The 18,224-nt window shown below is 39.3% G+C and overlaps 1 protein-coding gene across 2 annotated transcripts in view; it reads left to right on the forward strand.

Annotated features, from left to right (window-relative positions):
* The window catches only part of LOC126474995 (tetratricopeptide repeat protein 17), a 337,167-nt gene that overhangs the window by 224,782 nt on the left and 94,161 nt on the right, over window positions 1-18,224 (forward strand). Inside the window, exons 10-11 of one of the 2 annotated variants that reach the window (XM_050102532.1) lie at window positions 1,565-1,787; window positions 1,911-1,955. In XM_050102532.1, the coding sequence (XP_049958489.1) occupies window positions 1,565-1,787; window positions 1,911-1,934 (247 nt within the window). In that variant the 3' untranslated portion in view covers window positions 1,935-1,955. The remainder of the gene's footprint in view (window positions 1-1,564; window positions 1,788-1,910; window positions 1,956-18,224) is intronic. The other variant, XM_050102531.1, reaches the window with a different exon arrangement.

An 18,224-nucleotide genomic window follows, 5' to 3' on the forward strand; every position in this document is an offset into this window, starting at 1 on the left:
ATTGTATTTGATACTTAGTATTTCTCTTTAATAAAGATGTAATGCAACTCCACAAGACTTGCACATTAAGTTTGTTGTTGTTTTTTTTTTTTGGGGGGGGGGGGGGGGGCGTACATGGCAGTTTCTTTGTTATCGTTTATTCGTTTTGGAAATATATATGCCTATTGGTTGGTGTTGCTTTATGTGACAGGAAAGTCTGTCAACCAGATCATGAAGAGGTGTACGCGATGTAGTAGCAACCTCCACGTTTTGCTCCACACATTCATCGTAAATAATTGTATCGTCTCTTTCGTCTGCCATAATGAAAGAGCACAAGTACTCATAAAAACAAAAAACTTGATGATGTGTGTAACTTACTGTTACCTAAACAAAACACCAACAGAATACAAAAGATACTAAAGTGCTGTCGCCAGCCACTGCACGATACTATGCACACAACACCACTGTGGTGTTGCCGGCCGTTGACCGCTATTTCGTGCACAACACCACAGTGGTGTCGCCGGCTGTTGACCGCTATTTCATGCACGACACCCCTGTGCTTTTATGTACTTTTATGTGTGTCTGTTGACAGTACTAAAGAATTCCAGAAAATAAGTACTTGCCAGAAATTGGGCATCTCATAATTTTAATTTTCCTTTTGATGTGAGAACATTCTGACTGCATTGTGACAGGCAGTAAATCTCATAAGCTTAACATCTATGTGAAAATAAGAAAATAAGTGACAGTCAGTGGAATACCCTTTCTCTCACCAGCAAAGAAAAACTAAAAATTTCTACCCTACTCCCAAGACTCATAGGGCACATTTTTCTGGCAAAAAGGATGACTTTTATTCACATCAGTGGCGCACTACTCATTTTGCAAAATGATTTGGTGTCTCAGGGCATTTGTTTACAGTATGTAATTGTCTGCCAAGAGATCGTATGTGGCATACAAAAGCATTACAAACCTTTTATTGTGATATTTTGAAAACGTTCCTTTCATAGTCCAGATCTCATACCAAGTGATGTTATTTTCCTTCCTAACTAAAGGTAATTCTCACAGCAGGAAGTGCATTGTTATGCAGAATATCACCTGAGACACAAAAAACGTATGTCGTGAATTCATCTTCAAAGTTAACTTTCGAATTTTAGGTCTCACGCTGCAGGTGATTTATTGATTCTGTCAATAAGTAAATAGTATTCACCACTGTAGTGTTTTTGTTGTTAGGTCAATGATCATTTTTTTCAATAAGTTTTGTGTTGTGTTCTCTAACTAGTTGCTACATAAAAAATTGTTTCGTGGGGAAGGTTTTTCATCATCTTTCGGCCAAAGTGTTGAACCAAGAAACACAGATTAAAAAAAAAACCTGTTTTTTCACATTAAAAATGTATTTGAGCATACTACCCACAACTTGCTGTTTGTAAAAATTTTCTACATCTGTTATTTCCCATTACCACTGTGAATGCTTTCAGTTTTTTGTTACATATATGTTCTGAGCACCATTGTGTTGTCCTATGATTTAAAAAGGCATTGTTTCATGTTACTTTATTCCATTTTTAAAAAGTGACACAATTTTGAATTTCAGGCCATCAAAATATCTCAATTCTCTCATTGGTTTGGCTCCTGGAAGAGAACACAGCCTCCCATGGTATCCTCCCATATGTACCATAAGCAGTGTGGCACTGACGAATGATGATGGCCTTTATGCTCCTGAAATAGAGTTAAAAGATGAACTTATGAAATATGTGGACAGACATAACAGTATTGATGCAGAGGTTGGACAAAGAATTGTCACAGCCATTAAAGAGGTAAATAATGGAAACTGTCGATATGTAGTATGTAGTGCATGGTAAGACTTCTTAGAGAACCCTTTCTACAATATCTGAATACACTGTATATAGAGATTTCATCTAGATATGATTGCTTTGCAGACGGGCATGTGCATGCAGTCATAAATTAATTTCCATAGATAAATGGTAAGTTCTGTTATCTCCACTCTGACATTTTTGTGTAACAAAATACATTTGGAAATCTGATTGCATGTTTTTAATAGTACAGATGAGGATAATTGTTCTTCTACCAAATATGAACTCTGAAAAGGTGTGTAGAGAGAACATATTTTAAACTAACTTTTTTCCACAAACCATGCATAATTATTATTGGTATATTATACTAAGAACTTTAAAGGCTCCGCCAAAAGTAACCTAGTTGCAGTACAAACTGGAAATTTCCCAAAAGGAGGTTAGTGAAAAGTTCATATATACACACACACACACACACACTAATGCAAGGATGAAATATTCATACACTCTGAATCTTGAGAATACTGAAACATCTGTGGCATTAATACCTTAATCACTAACAATGTCCTCTTCATCAAATGCACAAGTTTCCTACAATATAGTGTCTACTCTTTAGGTGTGGCATCTCCATTTCACTTTGTTGATTGCTGTAATACGTCAAGACATCAAGTTTTATGTTGTTATTGATTTATCCATTAGAATTGGATTAGGCCTCTTTGTAGCAGGTAATAGATTTATAGCTTCCTACTACAGGACTAGGTTTTGCTATCCACACATATCAAACATTGTGACACAGAAGTAGACTGTATCATGGTCTCTGCTTTTATTACATTCTTTATGATTAAACAATGCAACCTGTACCATCATAGATTGCTGAAACAATTGAAGGTCGCTAGTGACAAGAAAATGGCACAAGCATTCCAATTTTTGGGAAATTTACTGATTATATTCAAACCTATGAATCCTCATATAGAGTAATAAAACGTGTGTGTGTGTGTGTGTGTGTGTGTGTTTGGGGAGGGGGGGGGGGGGTGACAAAAATATGGCCAGACAAATTCGCTTTTACAATCTATAATTGTTTGAAACTCAGTTAGCTTTATTTTTACATAATGTCTGTAGGTCGACAACAACAGCCCTTTTTTATATCTATAAAATACTTGAATCAGTCCCACACTGGCAGTGAATAAACAAAATACTCTACATCCTTATGGGTTATCAGCTTAGAGATGAGATTGGATTGAGAATGTCATTACAGACAAAACCCATTAGGTCACCAATAAAAACAGGAATTTACTGTTTCTGTTTTCAGAATATATAAATATAAAAGACAGCATGTAACATTGGTAGCTTTCACCCTAAGATTTTTGTGAATTTTTAATAGGAGAGGAAGCAGCATCACTAAATATTAGAAACATTGAGTCGTCAACAGAAATACGAAAAAAGGAGTACACTGTGCAAGTGACTTCCCTCTCCCTCCCCCCGTTCTGCCCTCCTCCACACACACACACACACACACACACACACACACACACACACACTGAGCAGATGCATTGCACAAGCTGAAAACACAATGCCAGTACACTGTAGCTGGACAGGTGTGTGTGTGGGAGGGGATTAAAATAAAATAGCCTGATGAATTCAGTTTGACAATATATAATTATTTGAAACTAATTCTCATTAAAGGATTTGTCCAAAAACTAGCAAAGTTTTCATGCTTTTTAGTGTTCCTGTTCATGAACTAATGCTTCTGGTGGTCAGTGAATTGTCTCTTGCACCCCTAAATTATTTACATTCTGGCAGAACTTTCTTTACCAAATGTAATATTTCTCAGAAAATATATAGATCTCGTATAGTTTGATTACACTGTAGGTAGTAATCATTAAAGTCAGTTACAACAGTCAAATATTCAAGCATTATAATCAGCAATAATAGATAAATCTAGCTGGCAGGAAATTAATTGACACACTGTGTTCCTCTTGAAGAATTCTTACAGAAGTACCTGATCTATGGAGAAGATTGCTTACAAAATTCAGATATCACTATGATAGGCCTGAAAACTCGTAGCAGACAGAATCCAAGACATTGTTCTTAAGTTAGAAGTTAATCTGGCATTGCATATACAGAATGTGATAAAATAACCACTACTGTAAGTACTTATGATGTAATAGCTAATGTTCATTGCTGTCTCCAGGTTTTCTTATATAAGTATTTGGTACATGCACCAGTAGTTGACACTCAGTGTAAGAAAATGAAAAATAATATCTATTCTCTGGAAACTTGCCTGCCAGAGATTACCCCCTCCCCCATTGTAGCAAATATTGGGGTGTCTTCCTGATTCATTCACTTATGGGGTGCTGGAAGAATGACTGCTTAAATACATCTGTGCACATTCTAATTAATCTAATCATGTCTTCATTACCCATAAAGGATAGATACCTAGGAGTCCTCTCACAATGTTGATTCTTGAAACATTGTTAAGTAGGCTTTCATGGGATAGTTAGCACTTTTCTCCTTTTGTGCCAGATCAGAGTTTTCATCAGTTTTGTGATGCTTTCCCATTAGTCAAACGAACTTTCAGCCATTCTTGTTGCCCTCTGTTCTATGTGTGCAATATCCCCCATTAGTTCTGTTTGGTATGGGTCCCACCAACTCAAGCAAAATTTTAGACTTATTCACATGATAGTGTAGTAAGCTATCTCTTTTGCAGACTAGCAGCATTTTTCACAGATCTGACCAATGGACCAAAGTCTATCATCTGTTTTACCTATGATTGAGCCTAAGTGGTCATTCCATTTCGTATCAACACGGATTGTTACACACAGAGAGTTGACAGATTCCAATTATGACTCATTGATATTGTGGTCATAGGATACCACATTTTTTGGTTTGTGAAGTACACAATTTTACATTTCTGAGCATTAGTTTGATCTCTACTTCAATTCCCACATTGTTCACATCAGTAGAAATTGAGAGTGAATCTCAAACACTCGTAATATATATTTTTAAAAAAATCTTTCAAACTGTTATCCAGTTAACAGTTTGTTATAGAAAAGTGGAGCACGATTTCAATGTGTTTTCATAAAGTACCACAACATCAGTGCTTCATAGAACCTTAACAGCTGCAAATCTATAAGCAGGGAGCAACAAACCCTCATACAAATTCAAAAATGTGTGCCCTTTTATAGCATGTTTTGTGGGCACCACCTCCACTTATCATAATGAAATGATAATACTGGCATAGACCCCATGAATATATGTTTATTGCTTAGCAGACTCAGGATTGGTGCACTCATCCACTGGCAGAGAAAAGCCAGTACAATTTTGTGCAAGAAGTGTAAATTTCTTTGCAAAATGCTTGACTGTTTGTTTAATTCTACCTGATGTTAGGTAAGCATTATTCAACACATTCTTGAGAACTGTATCAAGGGGTCAGAGGAAGGTTTGTGTAACAAGTCTTGGGAACAAAATTCAGGATAAAAGATCACTGTTGAATGCAGGAGAAAAGGTATAATGCTTATAAATTATAGAGTGCAGCAATCAGTCGTCCTTTTTTAGATTTTATTACGCAAATCCAGATTTTGGCTAATAGCTAGCCATTCTCAATGCACTATTTTCTATTCTCAATACATGTAAGTTCTTGTTCAGGAATTTACTTGCATTGAGAATAGAAAATACTGCATTGAGAATGGCTAGCTACTAGCTGAAATCTGGATTTGCGTAATAAAATTGAAAACAGGGCAACTGATTGCTGCACTCTATAATTTATAAGTCACATAACAAGTCACTGAGTGCACCCACTTTCCGAATGGAAGGCAACCTGATAAAAAGGTATAATGGTTTATCTTGTGTGAAATGAGATGGGGAAATATGTGAAACATATTTCTCAATCTTAAGGGTATCAAAGAAGGGGCTATTTGATATTAGACAGCTTATCAAAACTGTCATTTTGTTACTGTAGGAAATTGCCCTCTGATCTGTACCTTAGCCCTGATGTACAACCCAAGCTGCAGCATTACATACTCTAAAAATAAAAATTTATTACAGAGAATGCTACTCTTCTTAATTGGGCTATCTTTAACTTGATTTTTCAACAGAAAATCTTATATTTTATTTTCATTTAATAAATATTTCAGCCTAATGTCACAAATGGTGCCATAATTAGTTTTGACATATTCCCAAGTCAGCATCAGATGATCTGTTAAAAAGAAAAAAGGACAACTATTGAAATATGTGTAAACTAAATCACAAATCTTATTAACCTTTATAAACTGTAGTGGTTAGTCTCTAACTCAGCAGTTGGGTTGTGATGGTAGCGTGTTGTCAGAATGTCAGCAATGGTAGCATATGCGCACAGCATTAGTAGTCAAAGTTTTTATTGAATTTCAAGTTACAACACTCATAGCATCAACCTGTAGTGGCTACATTTCGTTGGGCATGTGTTGACAGCAGTGAGGGCAGTGATCACTGAGGCAGCAACTGGCCAGTGACCAGCTTGATGTCGGTGCAGAGTGGGATTGCTGACACAGGACGTACATCAAAGCATGTGCACCGCCTGGTGAGGCCCTGCAATTTGGTGCAGGGCATGCCTGCAGATGCAGAAGCCTGTCATGGTTCTTGTAACTGTAGACAGGCTCTAGCAGTGGAGCCCACTCTTGAGAGCACTGGAATGCAGTGACAGTTTGCCTGCACAAACATACGCAGTTGGGGATCTGCACTGCCCTGGACATAAACTGTTGTCCTCCAAGGCAAGAGTCCAACTTTGGGTGAAGTGAGCATGATGAGGCCCATCAGCTGGAAGGCATCAAGTCCCCAGGAACGGACTCAGCCCCAGTAGTCGGCCCATCAGTGATGGAGCACAAGTCTGTAATGGCTGCTTACAGAGCCACGTCACCCCTTCATCTGATGTGGACGTCGCGTCGTAGTAGGTACTGCTAGGCTATGAATACTTTGGCTAGAGATGATGGGTATTTCTTCTGGTGAGGTACTTACTTCTAACCATGTACACCAAAACAAGGTGGCAGATAGTATGTGTGACAACTAAAGTGCCGTTGCTGTGATTGGCGTGCCTTTGTGCTGAATTGGTAGTACTGTGAGCAACAGCCCCTGATCAGCAGTGTAGAAATTGTCTCATGGTATTGCTGCATCAGCTGCAGTGGTGTTTTGGAACCACTATTCACCTGGAGTGGAACCCGTGGCCCATTTGCGACAGCTGTGGCATTAACAGTTTTACTCAGTAGTGCCAAAAAATAGTGGAGGTGCTACAACACCTTCCTCCTACATCTCCATGTCTATTCTGCAATTCACACTTTTGTGCCTGGCAGAGGATTTGTTGAATCACTTTCAGACTGTTACCCTACCATTCCATTCTCGAGTAGCACATGGGCAAGCAAACACCTAAATCTTCCAATGCTAGCTCTAATTTCTCTTATTTTCATCTACATCTACATTTATACTCCGCAAGCCACCCAACGGTGTGTGGCGGAGGGCACTTTACATGCCACTGTCATTACCTCCCTTTCCTGTTCCAGTCGCGTATGGTTCGCGGGAAGAACGACTGTCTGAAAGCCTCCGTGCGCGCTCTAATCTCTCTAATTTTACATTCGTGATCTCCTCGGGAGGTATAAGCAGGGGGAAGCAATATATTCGATACCTCATCCAGAAACGCACCCTCTCGAAACCTGGCGAGCAAGCTACACCGCGATGCAGAGCGCCTCTCTTGCAGAGTCTGCCACTTGAGTTTGTTAAACATCTCCGTAATGCTATCACGGTTACCAAGTAACCCTGTGACGAAACGCGCCGCTCTTCTTTGGATCTTCTCTATCTCCTTCGTCAACCCGATCTGATACGGATCCCACACTGATGAGCAATACTCAAGTATAGGTTGAACGAGTGTTTTGTAAGCCACCTCCTTTGTTGATGGACTACATTTTCTAAGGACTCTCCCAATGAATCTCAACCTGGTACCCGCCTTACCAACAATTAATTTTATATGATCATTCCACTTCAAATCGTTCCGCACTCATACTCCCAGATATTTTACAGAAGTAACTGCTACCAGTGTTTGTTCCACTATCATATAATCATACAATAAAGGAGCCTTCTTTCTATGTATTCGCAATACATTACATTTGTCTATGTTAAGGGTCAGTTGCCACTCCCTGCACCAAGTGCCTATCCGCTGCAGATCTTCCTGCATTTCGCTACAATTTTCTAATGCTGCAACTTCTCTGTATACTACAGCATCATCCGCGAAAACCCGCATGGAACTTCTGACACTATCTACTAGGTCATTTATATATATTGTGAAAAGCAATGGTCCCATAACACTCCCCTGTGGCATGCCAGAGGTTACTTTAACGTCTGTAGACGTCTCTCCATTGATAACAACAATCTGTGTTCTGTTTGCTAAAAACTCTTCAATCCAGCCACACAGCTGGTCTGATATTCCGTAGGCTCTTATTTTGTTTATCAGGCGACAGTGCGGAATTGTATCGAACGCCTTCCGGAAGTCAAGAAAAATAGCATCTACCTGGGAGCCTGTATCTAATATTTTATGGGTCTCATGAACAAATAAAGCGAGTTGGGTCTCACACAGTCGCTGTTTCTGGAATCCATGTTGATTCCTACATAGTAGATTCTGGGTTTCCAAAAACGACATGATTCTCGAGCAAAAAACATGTTCTAAAATTCTACAACAGATCGACGTCAGAGATATAGGTCTATAGTTTTGCGCATCTGCTCGACGACCCTTCTTGAAGACTGGGACTACCTGTGCTCTTTTCCAATCATTTGGAACCTTCCGTTCCTCTAGAGACTTGCGGTACATGGCTGTTTTATTACAATTATCATTTCTCTCTAATTAAGTTGGCATCAACAAAATATCTTCTAGTTCAGAGGGGAAAATTGGCAATTGAAATTTTGTTTAAAGATCTCGCCACAGTGAAAATGCCTTTATTTTAATGATTGCCACCCTAACTCAAGAATCATATCTCTGTACTCTCTGCACTATTTCATGATAATACAGAACAAGCTGTCTTTCTTTGAACTTTTTTGATGTCCTCAGCCAATCCTGTCTGAAACAGAGCCCATACCATGCAGTAATACTCCGAAAGAGGGCTACAGGCATAGTGTAGCAGTCTGGTACACCTGTTGCATCTCCTAAGTATTCTGCCAGTAAAACACGGTCTTTGGTTCACCTTGCACACAACATTTTCTATGGGATTATTGTTCATAATTGTTATTCCTGGGTACTTAGTTGAATTGACAGCTTTTAGACCGGACTCTTTTATATCCATCCTCCCGGTCAATGCCATTGATAATCTGCAAAGATTGAACAAACATGGACAACAGTTTACACTGTATCCAGCCCCTCTTTATGTCCTAGTCAACTTGAACCATAGCGAATCAGTGGCTGTGAACTTACTCCAAATGTCTAGCCCTCCAGCTTTCCATCTACATTTGTTTAGTAATTTCTCTGAAATCTCTACTACAACTAGCAGATTAGTGTTATCAACACCTCACTCTTGTTCACAAGAGCTTAAAGCTACTTAACAGTAAGTTAGCTCAATAAACTCATCGTAAAACTACACAATAGAACTTGCTGCTAGCATTTTTGGCACTTCTCCAACATGCCTCTGCCATCACACAACAAATCACTTAAAGGTGCCATGTCTTTAGTCACATCAGTACTATATCTTACCAGTAAGTAATCTGCAAAACGTCTTTAGTACTTAGAAATACTAAGAAACATCCTCTCCACCCTTATGTGAATTAAATGCTCTCATGAAGTAACAAACCTTAACCTTTTATTCTTACAAACTGAAAATGGCACTGGACAACTCATTATCTCTTCATAAATTATCCTTAACATATCATCTTTGACAGTGCATGGATCGACCTCATTAATATCTTATGCTCGGCATTACTTTTCCGTCTACTTGATGGCTTCTTCATCTGCTGTTTTTGCTTTCTCTCGTGGGACTTTGTCCCTGCGACAACAGTTCCCCATTTGTTTTAGTGGAAAACATATCCTAACAATTGTCACACATAAAGCACTTGCAATACATTGACAGATAGTCTGACTTACTTCTCCTGGAGTAGTGCTGATCACAGACAGAATTGTTCTTAAAATGTTCATCTGGTGCCTCTGCTCCCCCAGGGCAACTTTCTGTTGCCTAGTGGCACATATTGTATGAATTAAGCCTTGGTAGGTTTGCCTGCAGTGTAACCTATGTGTCACTTAATATAGATGAACCCTGTGTCAGTACTCCACAGGTGACAGCTTCCCCAGTCCAAACATTGTCCTTCCATATATCTGTCATTCATCACACAAAGTCAGTTTTGGCATGATGTTTGCAAAACAAATCTGAACTTCAGGTTTGCATCGCACCCTTCACCTACATTACACCAGTTGTGCATAGTGAACTGCGGCTGTGTTGTAAACAGCTCTCAGCCTGTGTCAGCTGCTTGCACTGTCTTCCACTCCCCAAGGCTGTGATCTAGTCCTCAAATCACTGTAACTCTGTGCCTTTTGGAAACAAATGCATCTGTGCCACTTCACTTCTAATCACATCCACAACACAGTCAGACTCATTGACATCCTGTGCATTCTCCACAGTATCTGCTGCTGAAATTCTGTCTGTAATTCCACTCTGCACCACACAATAATTGACGCATGTACTTCCCTATAAATTTGCCCCAGGCTCCACAGCCTCTAAACAGTGCCCATTATCACCCACTGGTGTAGATACTAATGCGCTTGAATATCCCATCTTGCAATCCACACCCTTCTTTAACTCAGTATATCGCACACTTACTCAGTATATCACACACTTACTCAGTCTGGCACCACAGATAAATCAAACTCCGCAGCGTCACATGATAGCAGAGCTGACACATCTACCCTGCTCTCCTGAACTTTTACAACACCAGTACTCCGTGCATCAACTAAGCTACTGACTTCCTTCTGCTTCCTTTCTTGTCCTCTTTTCCATCCTTATTTCCCTCCTTGCCTCCTTAAATTTCTTCCAGTTACTTTGGAGTACCTCTGCTATGCAAAGCTATATCATAATCCACCCTCTATTTTCCTCAACAAAAAGTGCCCCATTCACTCGCATCTGCTCTAACTCACCTGCCAGAGCTAGCAATGCTTCCTTAAGGATAGCTCCCATAATGATGACAATGACATGATTAGCCCTTTATCAATTCAACAAACAAGTGACAAAGATACTTACATGCAACAATATCGTAATGCTTCTTACTGTAATTTAACTATTCTCCCTAAGCAACTGCTTAACTTAAGTACTCTGTCTGAGCTGCTGCTCATAATTATTACTTTACACAGTGAAACAATGACAACTTTCTGACAAAACTCAGCTCACCACCTGAATCACTGCAACCATCACTGCACATGGTTACTAGGCAATCAGCGACACCCCTCACTCATGATATATATTGCCCACATTAGTTAGACAAAAACTAACATTCGTATTTATTCATCCATAGGACACTTTCTGGATGTGTCTGCTATACAATGAACCCACAAATAAATATCTGGCAAACAATCTACTGGCTTGCCATGACATTTGCCATCAGTGTAAGGCATGGCTGCAGACCAGGTTCCTGTTTCAGCTGTAATCATTCACTCGGTGTGTGACACTACTTCTTCGTCCATGGATGGTGGTTGCTGAATCCACTTCTGACACCGACTGTAATGCACCACAGTGGTTGGCCTCTACTTCATCAGGGTTGCATTGTGGTGATGGGTTGTTGTAAGGATGTGTTGGCTGTCAGTAGCATATGAGAACAGCATCTGTAGTCATATATTTTATTCATTTTCAAGTTACAACATTCATAGTGTTGACCCACAGCAGCTTCATCCCCTTGGGCATGCGTTGATGGCAGTGTAGCTGACTGTCTCTGGAACAGTGACTGGCCAGTGGCCAATACACTTGCCGCTTGGTGTGGCTCTACAACTCACGGAAGGGCATGTCTGCAGACATGGAAGCCTGCAATTATTCTTTTAACAGTAGATAGATTCTAGCAGTGGAGGCTGGTCTTGTGAATGGTGGATCACAGCACATGTATAGGCCGTTGGGTGCTCAGTCCAGGCCAGTTTTTGTCAGGGAGAAAGAACATCAAGAAAGAAGCAAAAAGGAAGAATATGAATCAATTAATAACAAACCATAGGTTACATGAACTCTATGAAAAATAGTTCAATGCAGTAATGAAGGAGGAAAATGTAGTTGAAATATTTTGAAACAGAGGGACCAAAAGAATGTAACCAAGTAGCCTTCACTCTATTTTACTTTCTCAGGAACCAGCCAGAAAATTGTCCAAATCAAATTCTTTTATTTTATGACTCCTATACCACCAAAAAAATTTAAAAAACGTGGTTTTATGCACAATGATGGCCTTCATGGAAGAAAGCAGCTAATTTAATAAGTTGGTCCATGTCTCCCTATTTGTAATCGTAGTTATAATCATGACAAATTGGTGGGAACAGTCAATAAAGGATACCGGCAAAAGGAAGATATTCTTTAACCAACTGAATATTGTAAAAGTGCTGGAACCAATATGGCACGGTCAGGATATTAAACAAAGATTGGAAACCAAAGGATCTCAAGTCAAGTGCACTAAAAACCCTACTGCCTAAGATGCCTTTCAAGATAACTTGAAGAAGTACTGCTTATACAAAGTCTAAGAAGAAGGTATTGTCATTATTGGATATTTATAATAGCAGTTTTGTACATGCTGAGGTACAGAAATCCAGAAATTGCAGCCAGAAAGTGTGGAAAGCAGTCACCTTGAGAAAGGAGAACATGATCAGCAAGAAAAAGAAAAAGTATGTCTTAGAACTTAGGAGGCATTGTAACATACCAGAAGGAGCAGGGGAGTTTTATAAGGACATTGTTGACAGTGATCAACAGATTTTAAGTTGAGTGTTTTTGTAGCCAGTATTTTGTGTTGTATTTCCGTAATGTTTGTTGCTGTTTTGCACGTTTTTATCAACAATTTATGAGAAAGTGTAATAGTAAAGTGTTGTATCATAGTACATCATTGTATTTCTATGCAGATTGAACAATAAAGTAGCTTTCACTGAAATTAATGTTAAAGTTAAAAAAGAAACAGAAATATCAATTTCAATGTTATATCAACAAAACATTTAATTTCCATCTTTGCATTTATTGACTATTGAAAACTTGAAAATTTTGTTCCTCTATTCCGAAATAAAAAATGAAAACTTTAGAAAAATGAAACACACTATCTGAATCAATTCTACAAAAGATGTGTAAATCTTAAATTGTCTCATTTATGTAATTAGTATTTTGGTATGATATTTTAAAAATGTTTCCTCAGAAATTTAGTTTCGTGCATTTATCAAGTTTTGAATAACACTGCTCAGTTTTTAGTGGAATGGCTCCTGGAGTCTTTTCCTGTAGGTCTCAATACCAAGTGTGGTCTAGAAAGAGCTGCCTACTCCTCTAGTGTGTTTCCTAATTTTTCCCATCAGAAATACACTTTGTAATTAATCCCATCCATATGAAGTATTTTGTTGAACAAATTATGTCTGAAATTAATTATGTAATCATTTTAGAACATTTCTGAACTGGACACTTTGCAACACATAGTATACAAAAATATGGAATCTGCCTGCTGCCTTTCATACATAGATAGAATATCGTGTGAGAAAAGAGCAAGCCGAGTTCCACACAATCAATGCTTTCAAAATTTATGCTAATTTATGGACAGAATCTTTCCTCTCTCAAATATTTTTTTATATTTGAATTTAGAATATGCTCAAGAATTCTGTAGCAAACTGTCATTAAAAATATTTGTCTTTAATTTTGCATGGCAACTAATTTACCCCTCTTATGCAGCATTCAACATTCTTGCAGAACTTCCAAGCCTAAATTTCTCAAACACACTTTATAAGTCTGTCATACTAGAAAAGCATTTTTTACATGTATGTATCTATGTACTATAATTGTGCCAAAGATGAGCAAAATCAGTGACCCATTGGGTGCATGCTTCTCTTTTGAATCGTTCACTGGGCATATCCAAATAAAATTGTCTCAGTTTACAAGGTGTATCATTTTAAATAAAAAGCAGAACTAAGGTAACATGTGATAATAGACATCTATGATCTGAACTTTAGCATTTGCAACTTGTGTTCAGAGAACTTGGTTACAGCAAGGAATATGCTGCTGACCCTTAAAGGTGCAACCAGTGAAGCATGCTCAGTGAGTATAGCACAACAACCAGCAAAATAAAACACAAGCTCCTGAGCTATGGACTGAGACCTGTGTTCTGCCGTCCTGCCGGCATCTGTTAAGCCCCATTAAAAATAATGTAGATCTGGGTCCTAGGTGTGAACTCTGCCCTATGAATATAGCAACATGTACAAGGGACAAACAGTTCGCACTGGCACTGAGCATTATAACACATATGCCACATAAGACAGAGGGAGTAGCCAAGACACCCATGGCTGAACAGTGTCTAGAGAACAATTTGAATAGGTGACAATTTTGGCCAATCCATCATCATATTTCGACGTTGGCCTCAACTTCATTTTCAGCATGCAAAACTTCTTCCTGCATAGAGTGAGTATTTCAATTCAGCTTATGGAGCATTTCTTACAAAGAAGGTGTGACAGCAGGAAAAAGTGCCATAAGCAGAATTTTGTTTGGAGTGGATCTCAGGTTGCAAGGAAGTGATCCGCATGTTATGCTCTCGGAACTGTGCTCTGTGGCTCAGATGAAATGGGATGTGCTGACCCTGCTACTATGACTGCAACAGACTGCTGCACACTTGAAATGCATCAAACATTTGAATCAGTCATAAAGGACATAGCCAATATTAGGCTGAATTGTAATAATTTCAGTTGAGATCATGGATACATACTTAGTACTGGGGATAAGCTGTGTGAAGAGTGGCCAGACAGGGGAAAAGTAAAGAGGGATGTTTGGTGGTTATAGACAAGTAGAAGCAGCAGCTTTAAAAGTGATGCTAGTGTCTCATGCCACAAAACATCATTCAGTAGATAGGAGCTGCAACAAGCTGCCCATCTTGACTTTTTGAGCAAGCATTACTCAGGTTGTCCTCTGAAAAGTCCCAGATGCAGCTCCCTTTCTATATAAGCCTACCTGCATCAGAAGCATCAGACACATAATTAACAACAGACAATGGATGAGATTTGTAAGGATGGACTTTTTAAAACTACAAACTGAATATGAATGAACATGTAGCGTAATATATTGCAGGACTAGGAAATTTTTTACCAAAAGCTGGCCATGTCTAGTGCATTTGATGTAGCCTTCATAAGCTCCTCAACAATGCAGGTACTTGGTCTTAGTTCACAATGCAAAAGGTGGATAGTAGTCTGCTTGTGTACACAATAGCACAGCACCAGTTCATCTGGTAAACCTCATACATTCACTTTTCTTCTGATTCATGCAACTCTATAACATAGTCTGTTCAAAGACCTCAGTATGTTCCACTCCTCTGTGTGACCCAGGGGAAGTTCTTTCCTTGGTATACCTATCTTCGAAATTGATATTTTTCTCTTGCCACATTACTGCTCTGGTTTGTTACATCGTACTGTGATTTCCTGGTGCATGCAGAAAAATACTCCTCGATTGAAGCCGATGGGGGCTGGTTGGTATCCAAATCTGTAGATGTAAATGATTTAGTTTTTCCTTTATTGGCTGCCACATTGTATCTGATACTAAGAGAAATTATACTGGTTAGGCAGTATAGTTCATCAGCCGGTGTCAAACAGTCTGTTGATGTGGCATGATTCAGTAAACAGTACGTCCACTTGTTTGGCATGGCTGGAGTTACATCATTTAGTATATGTGTACACCACAGCTGAGTAGCATAAGGTTAAACTGTCCTGAGTTGAGCACCCCATGTGGTTGGTGCCTGTTAAGTTGCACAAAATGTTGCTTCTAGAAGGTACTTTGTGCTTTGTGGTCATGTGTAGTTTTAATGTTTCTTGTGAGTGAGTGCTCTATCTAATGTGATGCCCAAGTATTTTAGGGTTGCACAACATCTAGCCATATTCCCTCTCATGCTGTCAAAACTTCAAGTATTTTATTCATATTGACATGGCATAAGTGACAAGACAATATCATTTAGTTACTACCCGTCAAAAGTTAATTATGCTGGTAGTGTGCTGGAATCAAAATGGAGTTCTTCAGACAAACTTGAGTTCTTCGATAATGTTCTTTACAATTGATTCTCTTCTGTAAGCAATCTCTCCATTCACAAGGTCCTTGAATATCATCATGCATGCAGCAACTGTAAGAGAAATTACAGCAGTTGTATCGGGCACCACCCAACTAGACTATGGCAGGACTAAAAAGTCACATCATATACGCAATTGTAGAACAGGATGCATTCAGCAGATAAGTGATTTCTGGTACATTTCTACTAAATTGCAGTCTCTCCACCCCTTTATGCCTTTGCGTTTGTATTCAAGGAGGATGTGGGGAGACTGATCTGGTATTGTAACATTAATCAACATGGCTTTGCTATGGTGATACTGCTAACAGCTAAAAGCAAGGACAAGCTACTGCCATTACATTTCCTGAGGACATGCAGTTTCACTGTAGGGCTTAGGAACCCTGCTGGGTGAAATATTCTGAAGATAAAACAGTCCATATGAAAGCATGGTATTGTGGCAGTATAAATTAATATCATCTTGGGCTTTCAGTCACCTCAGATGGTTAAAAACCCATGAACGTTTAACTGAGCTCTCCTAGGCTAGTTGCAAGTGGTAAATGATTACCATGTCACCATGGCCTTGCTGCTATATAGCTGCACTGCTGATTCTGATGTGACTGGAGCACTCTTCCTCACCAAACATGATAATGTTTTCATTCCATGTCCATCACGCCTGCTTCAACCTCATGATGGCCAGGTGCCAGACTGTGCTGATCTGCAGACTGCTGTCCTTATTGGTATTGTTTTCAGATTTTTTATTTTTATGATTTTCTTTTTTAGTGGTAACAAAATGGCTCTGAGCACTATGGGACTTAACTACTGTGGTCATCAGTCCCCTAGTGCTAACACAAAATCCCTTCGTCGTCATAATGACAGACATTTTGGCAAATAGAATTTGGTGTCAGTTTTGTAAAGCATATTCTGCATGGCTGATTTTTCTGTGGAGCATAGGCATAAGCACTTCACGTGCTCCTGCTCCACAGTGCTTACTGTTTGGCCATTGTAGTAGCAATCACACTGACATGATATTTTGTACACTCCAAGCATTATGAGCCCAAATCATCTGTCACAGGCCTCATGAACACCCACACACATGGATCGGTATCTGTATGCTCTCAGCCTCCACGATCTGACACAAAAATGTGATGTTCTGTACAGCCTCATCATCTTGAGTCATCTCAGAAACTGAAATTCTGCCACTGGAACTGAACCGCCTTCAAAAGTATTTCAAGAAAATGACCACAATCACCACCAGGTATTATATACTGTTTCTAGTGAGACATGCAAGAAAAACACCACTGAAGAATAGAGCATGCACTTGTATTTTTGCCTTTCTGTGGTACAGTGTTCAGAAAGATTAGGTGGCCCCTGAAGAGGCATGACACTTCATCAGTGTTCAGGCCCCCCAATGAAAATATGGCAGGCCATGAGGCCTGTGAAGGATGATCTAAGGCTGAGGACACCTGGAGTGTACAAAATACCATGTCATTGTGACCATTACCACATTGGCCAAACAGTACACACTGTGGAGCAATGCTGGATGAAACATGAGACGTGTTTATACCTAAATCACACCATGAAAAAATTTACTTCTATTTGATAAATTTCTGTCGTTATGAGGAGAAAGAGATTTCGGGATAGTGTTGAAAAGAAACTACAGCAATAAAAATATCTGAAAACATTATTAATAAGAACGTTAGTTTGCAGCACAGCACAGCCTACACCCAGCCATCACAAGGTCGAATGGGGCACAACAGACGCGGGTGAAAACATTATCATATTTGGTGAGAAAGAGAGCACCAGTGATGTCCCTGCCAACAGTGTGACTATATAACGGTGAGGCCACGGTGACATGGCAGTCATTTACCACCTGGCAATGGCCAAGGAGAGCTCAGTCGAAAGCTTGTGGGATTTTAACCACCTGACATGGCTGGAAGACTGAAAAAAATTTATAAATAAAATAGGTCCTCATTCGGATCTCTGGGCAAGGGCTATTCAGTAGAATGTTGTCATCAGGAGAAACGGAACTGGTATTCTACGGGTTGCTTAGAGAATTTAAAAAGGGAAATGTTTTTGTCGGGGTTACATACAGTGGGAATTAATGGAGTGCTGTGGTAGGGAGGACAGGTGTAAGAAAATACACTGCCTGACAAAAAAAAGTGAAGGACCCAAAAGGGCAGGAGGAAATGAAATGAAGCTTCATGTGTTGAGTGAGTG

This window comes from Schistocerca serialis, chromosome 4 (genome assembly GCF_023864345.2).
Source record: "Schistocerca serialis cubense isolate TAMUIC-IGC-003099 chromosome 4, iqSchSeri2.2, whole genome shotgun sequence".
Taxonomy (NCBI): domain Eukaryota; kingdom Metazoa; phylum Arthropoda; class Insecta; order Orthoptera; family Acrididae; genus Schistocerca; species Schistocerca serialis.